This window comes from Balaenoptera musculus, chromosome 10, assembly GCF_009873245.2.
Source record: "Balaenoptera musculus isolate JJ_BM4_2016_0621 chromosome 10, mBalMus1.pri.v3, whole genome shotgun sequence".
Taxonomy (NCBI): Eukaryota; Metazoa; Chordata; class Mammalia; order Artiodactyla; family Balaenopteridae; genus Balaenoptera; species Balaenoptera musculus.
Window position 1 is genome coordinate 42,842,812 of NC_045794.1, and position 11,197 is coordinate 42,854,008.

Below are 11,197 nucleotides of genomic sequence, written 5' to 3' on the forward strand. Positions count from 1 at the left end.
CGGGAGTGAGAGCGGGACATCTGCTTTGAAGCTAGTTTCTGGGCATGCTCTCATTGGTTCCAGAGCCTCCTCTTCTGCAGCTTCTGGAATGGAAAGTGTTCTTCTCACAGCCTCTCCCATGGCCCGTGAAGGTGAGCAAGTTGGCCATTTTCCCCTCTAGCCAGCCTCCCCTGGAGACCCTTCCTGGCTCATCTTCTCTGCAGTTTGCATGGATAAGATGGATTCTTCCTCTAGAGGCGACAGGGGATCCTTTGTCCAGGGACCACTTTTCTTGCCCTGTGGACCTCCACCCATATCCCTAAATGACCCAAGAATCTCTGAATCCCTTACCTCTCATCATGAGCCTGGTAAGGAAGGTCAATGGCTCTTGGACCAGAAGAAGAGGCTGAGCAGAGAATTCTTGGTTCCTCCCTCCCCTTGGATATCATGACATCCTTCATGGTCCTTTGCTTCTAGGAACCTGGCGCTCTCTACCTGGATGTCTTATCTCTCAAATCTCTGAGTGCTCGCCCAGCCGCATGACCTCAATCTTCCAGCAATAATCCCATCTGTTACATCCATGCTCATCTGGCAGGGGGGTGATGGAAGCTGGGAACCCTTGACTCAGGTTCCCAATGATCCCATCCACACATAGCTAGTCATAAGTCCCCTGTCCCTGGGGGTGGGGCTGGGGCTGGGGGTTTGGAGAAGCCACCAAGAGGAAGCTGGAAGTGATAGACCCTGGCATCTGCGTGGGACTGGATCTTAAGCTGAGAGCCCCTAAGCACCCCTCCACATTCCCCAAGTTCTCTGACACTGGTCTGCTTCAGTCTTCTCTTTCTCAACCTCCTTCTCTGGAACCCTTTGTTCTTTCCTTTCTATATCTGTTTATCCTTCTGCTTATCCTTCCTTCTAGCTTTCTGCACCACTCTCTCCACTTCTGTTTCCTTTTTTCTATCACCTGGACTTTCTGCCTTCACCTAACTTGTGTCTCTACGTCTGTTTCCCCCACTCATCTCTCCCTTTCCCCATCTAATTTAAAATCTTGTTTTCTTCCTTTTTTTTAAAAAAGTAAATTTATTTATTTATTTTTGGCTGCGTTGGGTCTTCGTTGTGGGCTTTCTCTAGTTGTGGAGAGCAGGGGCTACTCTTCGTTGTGGTGTGTGGGCTCTAGGCACAGGGGCTTCAGTAGCTGTGGCTCGGGCTCTAGAGCGCAGGCTCAATAGTTGAGCTCAGGCTCTAGAGCGCAGGCTCAGTAGTTTCAGCACATGGGCTTAGTTGCTCCACCGCATGTGGGATCTTCCTGGACTAGGGATCAAACCCACGTCCCCTGCATTGGCAGGTGGATTCTTAACCACTGCGCCACCAGGGAAGTCCCTCTTCCTTGGTCTTTTGATTCACCTCCTGCCTCTCTCTTTTTCTGTCCTATTCTGCTTCTGGGTGCAAGTCATTCTCGATCTCTTTCATTTCTATTTCCCTTTCTGTCTTTGTTCCTGTCTTCTGGGTCCAGCTGTATTTCAATTCCTATCTCTCTTTCTGCCTCCCCAATATCTGGTTTTCTCTCTCTCTCTCTTTGGGTCCTGCAGCTGCCTGCACACCAGGCCTATGTCATGCCAATCTCATTGCTGCCCAAGGGCCAGGACACCAAGTCCTCCATTGTCTGTCTGTCCCCCAAACACCCCATGCCCTGGAGTGAGTGAGGGCTGGACAGAGCTACCAGAATAGACCCTTCTTCCCCTGCCCACTGTCCAGGCCATCCATCCCTACTCAGCTCTAAGCCCAAAACTTTTAAAAAATGAAGTTTTTCTCCCAACTTCATATTCTGAAAATTGGCAACTAAAAAGAAAAAGAATTATGCATTTATGCTGCCTGTCCTGTGTAAATTATATTTCAGGGTGGCCAAATAGCTCTAAGTGGGGGAGAAAACTTATTTACAGAAGAACTCCAGCTAACGTAGAAGGAATATGCAATTAGAAAAATCACCATTTTGCAACCCCTAATGAAATAATTGATCAAAGCAAGAATCGTCAATGGATGAAACCAAGGATGGTGGTTGATGGAGAACTTTACAATGGAGGAATAAGGCTGTCACTACCTGACCCCACTGATGAATCTCAGCATCGCTAAAAACGGCACAACCACATGCCGTGTACCTCCTGATATGATGCAGTCTGAAGCACTCAGCACCACCTGTGAAGGACTCTTGCCAAACAAAGAAACAAACAAAAAAACTGAACATGATTCTAATCAAACCTCTAGAGCTAACCTCCATTTAATGAGAAATACGGGGGGTGGAGGAACAAATTAAATGACACAACAAGGAAGTAAGAGAACACATCCAGAACGTGGGACATTCTAAAGGAGATCTGACTGAATTTCTTCAACTAGTCAATGGCTGGTGGTGGTGGTGGTGGGGAGACCTTGTTTGGTTCCTGATTGGGACCACCCAATTGTAAAGAGACATTTTTAGACTGTTGGAAACATTTAATTATGAACTGAGTACTTACAATGCCAAGGAATCTGTGTTGATTTTGTTAAATGTGAAAATGGCTTTGAGGTTATGTAAGAAAAGGTCCGTATTTCCTAGAGATGCATACTGAAGTATGGAGTGAAGTGATGTATTTAAAAGTATTTTGGCAAACAAAAAAGAAAGGAGAAGAAGGAACAAAGGGACAAAAATCAATATTGTTGAATTAAGTATATAGGGTTTCATAGAACTATGCTCTCTACCTTTATGTATGTTTGAACATTTTCATAATAGAAGTTTTAAATGATGCGCCTCTGGTAAGCATGGTTCCTAGTAATTCCCAGAGCATCCTCCCCACCTGCCCTGAAAGCCAGACTTCCCCTGTGACTCCCCACACACAGACCCCAGCCCTCCTTGCCCTCTACTAGAAGTGTGTCCTAGAGATGGAATTGCCCTCCCAGGCTGTCCTTTATCCCCTTCAGTCCCCTGCTGCTCAGCTGGCACATTTCCCATGTGCAGGATCTTTCCCAGCTGTGCTTCACAGCTTCGAGGGGCCAGGGGAACCTTAAAGAGTTAACATATTTTGAATAGGTCCTACAATAAAAGTAATCCAAAATAATGTAATCTTCCTTAAAGTCTCTCTTTGTCAGGTGCTTCTGAGCAAAATGCAACTCAATAATGGAGAGCACTGGCCTCCATCCTGGAAAACAGAAGACAAAGCACGTAAGGCCATCCTGTGCCACTCCCTGCCTTCATTCAGGATGACCTCCTCCCTCACAGAAAAGACCACCAGGAACTGAGAGACTGGGTGTCAGGAGTTCAAGGGGTTTCAGTCCAGGATCAGAATGGAAGGCCATTTGGATCCCTCATGCCCTCACTCACTGAATGACCTTGGGAAATCATGATTTTTGAGTCTTCGTGTTTCTAGACAAATGCATGGGAACCAACACCTTTTCTACTCTCTAGAAGTTTGCCAGTTAGGGATAAAGGCACCTTGGAACTTGTAGGATATAAATCTCAGCTGTTTACTTTATCATAAGAAAGTATTTCTCAAGTTATAATTCCAGATTCTCCCACCCTCTACCCTCCAAGCTTTAGTATAAAGAAAACCAACATTTGCTAATCACCTGTGCAGGTGGGTGAACCCATTTAATCTTCTTAGAAATCATGAGTGTGGAACTGGAAAGATCTGGGTCCCAGTTCTGACTCTACTTCTTACCATGTGACTCTAGTCATGTTACTTGACCTTTCCAATTCTGAAGGATAATCATAGTAACTACCTAAAGGGTTGTTGTGACAGTTAAACAATTCATCTACAGCAGTTGGCCCAGGACTTCTTAAGACAGAACTTAGGTACATAATAACTGTTTGATAAGTGTTACCAGCTAATAAAGACCAGCACTTTTTAGAGTATTTTACACGTATTAACTTATTCATTTATTCATCAAATATTTATTGAATGATTTTATGTACCATTAACCATTTTAAGTACTGGGAATACAAGTGAACAAAACAGATAAAAATCTGTAGGGAGAAGAAATAGTAAATAAGCAAAATATATAGTGTGCCAGATGGTGTTAAGTGCTATGGAGAAAATGCAGCAAAGGAGAATGGAGAGTTGGTAGGGAAGCAGGTAGATTACTGTGGCAGAGGTGGTGGTGTTTTTTCAAACAGGTTGGCCAAGGAAGCCCTCTCTGATAAGGTGACACTTGAAGACAGAACTGCAGGGGCTGAGGGAGGGAACTATGTGGATATCTGGGAGAAGAACCAGAACTTTACAGGGCACAGTGTGCAAAGGCCCTGGTGGTAGCCAGTATAGATGGAGAAGGCGTAGGAAGGAGAATGGTAGGAGATAAGGTCAGAGATGTAGCAGTGGAACAGAGGACAGAGGGTTTTGTAGGCCATTATAATGATTTTGGCTTTTATGCTTTGTGAGATGGGACGCCATTGGAGGGTTTTGAGGAGATAATACTAGGGCTGGAAAGAGGTTAAATAACGTTTCCAAGGTAACACAGCTGTTAAGTGACAGAGGGTGGGCATCCGGCTCCAAGGCTGAAATTCTTAACCCTTAACTGCCACTGAACTTTAGCCTTTTTTATTTGGGCGCTGCTCTCCTGTGACTGCCGACCAAGAAACTGGGACACTGAGAAGTCATATGGCTTGCCCGAGGCCACAGAGCTGGTAAGTGACAGGGCTGGGATTTGAGCCTTGGCCGTCTGCAAACCGAAGTCCAAGTCCTTGACACCACACTGCCTCCCTCAGGTGTCTGGGCCATACTGACTTTTGGCCTGGAGGTCACTACTCTGGGAGAGGAGGTAAGCGAGGAGCCCGTCTCGGCTTGGGGCGGCGATGTTCCTTAAGAAGCTCAAGCCCCGGCTCTGCGGGACTGCTGGCATTTTCCCAGGCACAGCTGCGCTCCCTAACCCACGGCACGGAGGAAGAGACAGAAAATGTGTCTTTACTTCCAGGGGGCCCCGTAGGTATCCCGGAGTCGAAGGAGCGGGTGTCACGGGAGGGCAGCGGACAGGGCCAAACCCGGAGCAGCGACCACCACCGACTCCTGTTGAGCCCCAGCAGGCTTCCGGAGCTCAGCGACCTGGTTGGGGCAAGAGGGCGGAGTAGGGGCGCGGTTTGAGCGCCGCGCCCCCGTCACGTGACGGGACCCATCATGGCTGCGGCCAGAGGGCTCCCAGGCTCCCGGAAGCAGGCTGTGAGGGGCGGGCGCGCTGGGGGAACCCGAGCCGGAGGTAGAGCGGGCAGGGCGGCCGGGCGGCCTGGAGCCGGGTGTGTCCGGAGCGTCCCCGCAGACCGGGGCAGCAGGTGAAATGGTGTCTGGGCGAGGCGCGAGCGGATGTGGCGGCGCTGGGCGGGGGCTAGGGGGCGCTTTAGGGCGGGGGGTGCCCTGACCTGGAGGAGGGGGAATCTGAGATGCACGCTCGTGACCCAGAAGCAACTCGAGAGCCCCGCGCGGGCGGTAGGGATGCCCGGGACAGATGACGAGACATTGAGGGCAAAAACGGGCTCCCCAAAGAGGATGGGAGGTAACAGAAGGAAGTATTGTATGCAGAAGCTACTGTGGGAGAGGGCAGCAGCCCCTTAACTGCAGGGCTGGGATTAGTGAAGGAACTCCCTCTCTGCTATACCAGGCAAGGATGGGGCGAATGCTCACTCTTCTCCCCTCTCCCACCCCTTCCCTGCCGCACAGCGTCCTTGGAGACCGCTCTGGCGGGCCACTCCTGCCACCCACCCAACTGGTCCCTCCGGTCTGAGCTCCGGGGGAGTGGAGTTGAGGGGTGGGGAAGTGCAGGTGGCAGCGGGGGGTTGGGTGGAGCTGCCGTCTACTTAGACACCCAGCCCCTTGACAGCGCTATCCGGGCAATGGATGTGACTCTGAAGCCCTTCTCTCCCCAGGTCGTCCGGGGGCCGGCCATGCTGGTGACTGCCTACATTGCCTTTGTGGTCCTCCTGGCCTCCTGCCTGGGGTTGGAGCTGTCAAGATGCCGGGCTAAGCCCTCTGGAAGAGCCTGCAGCAACCCCTCCTTCGTTCGGTTTCAACTGGACTTCTATCAGGTCTACTTCCTGGCCCTGGCAGCTGACTGGCTCCAGGCCCCCTACCTCTATAAACTCTATCAGCATTATCACTTCCTGGAGGGACAAATTGCCATCCTCTATGTCTGCGGCCTTGCCTCCACAGTCCTCTTTGGACTGGTGGCCTCCTCCCTTGTGGATTGGCTGGGTCGCAAGAAGTCTTGTGTCCTCTTCTCCCTCACTTACTCTCTCTGCTGCTTAACCAAACTCTCTCGGGACTACTTTGTGCTGCTGGTGGGCCGAGCACTTGGTGGGCTGTCCACAGCCCTGCTCTTCTCGGCCTTTGAGGCCTGGTACATCCATGAGCACGTGGAACGGCATGACTTCCCTGCAGAGTGGATCCCGGCTACCTTTGCCCGAGCTGCCTTCTGGAATCATGTGCTGGCTGTAGTGGCAGGTGTGGCAGCTGAGGCCGTGGCCTGCTGGATGGGCCTGGGGCCTGTAGCGCCCTTTGTGGCTGCCATCCCTCTCTTGGCTCTGGCTGGGGCCTTGGCCCTTCATAACTGGGGAGAGAACTATGATCGGCAGCGTGCCTTCTCAAGGACCTGTGCTGGGGGCCTGCGCTGCCTCCTGTCGGACCGTCGTGTGCTGCTGTTAGGCACCATCCAGGCCCTGTTTGAGAGTGTCATCTTCATCTTTGTCTTCCTCTGGACGCCTGTGCTGGACCCACATGGGGCCCCGCTGGGCATCATCTTCTCCAGTTTCATGGCAGCCAGCCTGCTCGGCTCTTCTCTGTACCGCATCGCTACCTCCAAGAGGTACCACCTTCAGCCCGTGCACCTAGTCTCCCTCGCTGTCCTCATCGTCGTCTTCTCCCTCTTCATGTTGACCTTCTCTACCAGCCCAGGCCAGGAGAGTCCAGTGGAGTCCTTTATAGCCTTCCTTCTTATCGAATTGGCCTGTGGGCTGTACTTTCCCAGCATGAGCTTCCTGCGGAGAAAGGTGATCCCTGAGACAGAGCAAGCTGGTGTCCTCAACTGGTTCCGGGTGCCCCTGCACCTACTGGCCTGCCTGGGGCTTCTGGTCCTCCATGACAGCGATCGCAAAACGGGCACTCGGAACATGTTCAGCATCTGCTCCGCCGTTATGGTGATGGCTCTGCTGGCGGTGGTGGGGCTCTTCACCGTGGTCAGGCATGATGCTGAGCTGCGGGTGCCCTCACCCACTGGGGAGCCCTATGCCCCTGAGCTCTAATCCTGTTCCAGGACGAGGGAGCTGGGATGGACCCTTGAATCCCACCTCTCCAGGGCTGTACAGATCTCTCTGTGACTCTGCGACTATCTGGCCCCTCATCCTGTCCTGGGGCCCCTCCTGCCAGTGCTTTGGGTTGGGAAGCACATGGGGGTGATGGCCTGGAAAGAAGATGCCAAAAGTTGCCTCTGTGTCACTCCCTTCCCCCTTTCTACTTAAAAATAAACACTTTTAATTGATCATCGATTTGATTTACTCATCCTCACCTGTACCCACCTCAGTAGTTCTGGTAAGAGGGCAGCTGGAGGTTGTGAGGAGAGAGGTGGGGTTACCAGCAGAAGGTTTGTACTTCTAGCCTCTCTAAGACTGCCTCCAGCTTAAACTGAGAGCTGTGGAATTGCCTCTCAACAGAAATGGGTGGGAAATGCCTGAGGCCCCTAGAGCCTCCGTATCTTGTTACTCTGGGGTCAGGCACCCTCCCCGGTTGCCAAGCAAAAACCTTGCTCCACATCCAGGGTGGGGCAGTCTCTGGAGCATATGGGGTGGATGTCCATGCCACTGAGCAAAGATTCCAGGGGCTTGAGCTGCGTCTGTGACCACCCCTTGGGGCAAATCCGGAGCCTTCCTGCAGGAACAAGCTTGCAGCTCAGCACGTGCGTGCTGTCTGCCTTCTGCCTCTGTGGCTGTGGATGCCCCATTTGCCCAGCATCACCGGGGTCCACCAGGTCCTGTATCCTTGCATGAAACCCAAGTGAAGGGCTGCCAAGGAGAGACAGCAGTGAATGGATGAGGGACTGGGATCTTGTCTGTACCTGACTCTTCCCCACCCAGAGTGAGTGAGGGTGAGGGAGCCATCAGGGCAGGAAACAGTACCAGTAGGAACACCAGTTCTGTGAGCCCCTCCCTGCCTCACCTCCGATTGTATCTGCCTTTCCTTCTCCCACCCAAACCTGGGCTTCTCAGGGGAAGCAGAGCCAGCAGTTAAGAAGGGTGGGGATGGAGGGAGGTTAGGCCCAAGGGTGTGTCCTGGAATGTGCTTGAGGTGGGCATGAGGGACCTACCTGTTCTGGAAAAGAGGTTGATGACCTTTCCATGGGTCCCAGACTACTTCCCAGACAGGAAGATGCAAGACTTTCCAAGAGCTGCAGGTCCAAACCTGTGTGGGGAGATAGCATCACCTGGTGTGGGAGGAATGTGGGGTGGATGCGCTCCTTCAGGGTGAGGCCAAGGGGGAGGGAAGAGTGGTGGTCTCAGGTCCCTAGTCAGACAAGGGAAAAAACACATTCCCCCACCCAGCCTGCAAGGAATAGAAGTTGAGGTTAAGTATGAAAAGACAGATATCTTTTCCTTCCCCCATCTTGAGGCTAAAACAGAGTCTGTTGCAGTAACTCCACTTCCCCTTTCCGCCCTGTGGAGCTGGACCTCGATGTATTTTAGTTATTTGTAGACTTTCCGTCTCTCTACCACAGTATGATCTCCTTGAAGACAGGAGGAAATTGTGTCCTATTTGCCCTTGTCTCCCCCATATATACACACAAGTGGGGGCTTGGCCCGTGGCTGTGCTCAGTAAATGTCTGGAGAGGAGACAGGCTAGCTCACACGTGGCTTTTCAAGAGCCGCCCATTTGGGAAATCTATTAGACTAGAATCCAGAGCCTAGTTAATGATTTGTTGTTTTGGATGACAGTAATTGTTTACTGATGGAAGCATGAGGGGGCCCCATATTCCTAAGTGATAAGGAAATGAGGGGGTAGGGGAGACAGACTAATGAGTTTCCCTTAGCTTTGTCCCTGCTGAGCTTTCTTCAAAGGAGCTGGTAGCAGATAGAGTGGGGAGGGTTCTTCCTGTCAAGACTCATTGGGTGTGAAGAGCTCACAGGCATCTTAGAGATTGTCCAGTCAGCCTTAAACGTATTTTTATTGAGCACCTACTATATGCCATGCACTGTATTACTAGGTGCTGGTGAAATTTTTTACCCAAGAGGAAAATCCACTTAAAGGGCACGTAGCAAGTGGATGGCAAAGCCAAGGCTAAACCTTGCCTCCTGCTGCCTGCCCAGTGCCCCTTCTATATGGCATGTACTGACTCTGTCCCCTGGGCCTCCACCTACCTGCCTTTCCCCCTCTAGCCCTCTTCCCTCCTCCCGAGCCCTGTCCCAGGAGAAGGGCAAGAGAGTGGGAGCGCTTAGCCGTGGCCACCTGGTCCACCTTTGGATATTTACCCATATGGGGCAAATGAGGGATTGCTTCACCAGGCACAAGCTACCTGCAAAACGCTGCTTGTGATGCCTTGCTGAGAGGCAGCGGAGGGAACTGGTGAAGAGCATGGAGTCAGAGCCTGACTGCCTGGGTTCAAATTTGTGCCTCAGTTTCCTCATCTATAAAACGGGGATGATGGTATAGTTTCTACTCCTAGGGCTCATGTGAGGATTAAATTAAGCACTTAGAGCAGCAGTTGGCCCCCAGTGTAAGTACTACATAAGTGTTTGCTTTCATATTTTATTGTTTAACTTTTTCAATCCAGCTGAGCCTAGCCAGATTTGGGTGTGAGAATGAGTGGATGGGGCTGTAATGGGGTGTAGAGCTTTCCAGCCCATCCCAGTGGTTGGGTGATTCCCAGCAGTGTTTATCCTTGGTCCTGGCCCAGAGAGCAGGATCAAGCTATCTGAGAAGCCTTCTACTTTGGGGTATGTGAGCAGCTGAGGAGGGTGTCAGTGTGTTCCACTTGAACTCATTTCCTCTTCCTCAAGTGGGAAGGTCAGCTTGGTGTCAGACTTGATACACACCACCATCTTTCACTAAGAGAGGCTCCTGATTTTCTGACTTTCCATCCAGCTGGATATATAATTATTTTATTTGGAGCATTTAAGCAATCCTGAGGAGAACAGAAACAGCCCAAGGAACCAGGAGCCAATGGACAAGAAGGCAGGAGGACTGGGTCATGAGGACAGTACTGCGTTCTGAGGCTGGAGAATGACCTCTTCCTGGAAATTCAGTCCCTGCTCAGGGAGGGGAATGGCTGCCCCCAGTTAATAGCCATGACCCTTTGGCTGGGTCTAGGTTCCACTCCCCAACACACTTTCCCTAACCCCAATCCTGTGGTTCTCCTTGTTGCTTTTATTATTTTTTGCCACCACTTCCCCACAGAACGACAGAATAGAATTATTAGACAAACAAAAGTTTGTCATGCTTGGGATCAGACCTAATGTTATAAAAATATGTCACATTTGCTTTAATAATTTTTTTAACAATAAAGTAATAACAATAAATAATAACAGTAACAATAAAGTAAAAGAGTCAAATGCAAATACAGAAATATATATTTAATATAAATATGTGAATGTAAATCATGTTTATATAATGTTACATTAAAATACATATATTTATATTGATGTATAAATATAGTACAAATATAAATACATATATACATATAGAAATATAAAATGTAAAAAATGATAGGCTCCCTTAAGCCTGCTCTTCATACCACTGTTAAATGTTTATAGTCTAGTGCATAGATTTAATATTTTTTTAATAAAAATGAATCATACCTTTCATGCTGCAACTTGTTTGTTTTTTACATAAACGTATATCTTGGTTTTCTCTTTTTAAAACGATTGAAATCCACAGGAAGACTATAACAATCATTCATGTATCTCTGACATCTTCATATGTCATTATATATAAGACACGCCTTTTAACAGCTGCGAAGCCTTGCTGAGCCTTTGGAAAGCATTTCATATCTGTTCTAGTTGAGGCTGGCAGAACCCCTGGCAGGGAGTGAGGCTAGATGTTACTACCCCATTTCACAGATTAATAATAAATTGAGCTGGGACTAGAACCTGGCTCCTCTGTCCAGACTCAAGTTGAAAGCTCTTTTCACTGTCCCATACTGTCTCTTTGTAAACATCAGGGATTCAAGTGAGGGACTGAATTATGTGACCCAAATTCACATTGGTCAGCACTTTTTTTTTTTT

The 11,197-nt window shown here is 49.8% G+C and overlaps 1 protein-coding gene across 4 annotated transcripts; it reads left to right on the top strand.

The window, feature by feature from the left end:
* Positions 1-4,586: 4,586 nt before the first annotated feature.
* Positions 4,587-7,467, top strand: MFSD5 (major facilitator superfamily domain containing 5). Of its 4 annotated transcripts, XM_036866839.1 has the most exons (3): positions 4,587-4,627; positions 4,709-4,922; positions 5,858-7,467. In XM_036866839.1, the coding sequence occupies exons 1-3, from the start codon at positions 4,602-4,604 to the stop codon at positions 7,226-7,228; spliced, it is 1,611 nt and encodes a 536-aa protein (XP_036722734.1). In that variant the 5' UTR covers positions 4,587-4,601; the 3' UTR covers positions 7,229-7,467. The 4 variants fall into 4 exon arrangements, with proteins under 4 accessions (XP_036722734.1, XP_036722735.1, XP_036722737.1 ...); XM_036866840.1 differs by lacking the exons at positions 4,587-4,627; positions 4,709-4,922 and adding an exon at positions 5,117-5,266; XM_036866842.1 differs by lacking the exons at positions 4,587-4,627; positions 4,709-4,922 and adding an exon at positions 5,174-5,193.
* Positions 7,468-11,197: the final 3,730 nt, after the last annotated feature.

Coding starts and splice junctions, on each gene's coding strand:
- MFSD5 (XM_036866839.1), top strand. CDS start 4,602: ATGGCTTGCCCGAGGCCACAGAGCTG. Junction 4,628..4,708: donor TGCCCGAGGCCACAGAGCTG/GTAAGTGACAGG, acceptor TGCCTCCCTCAG/GTGTCTGGGCCATACTGACT. Junction 4,923..5,857: donor CTTTACTTCCAGGGGGCCCC/GTAGGTATCCCG, acceptor TTCTCTCCCCAG/GTCGTCCGGGGGCCGGCCAT.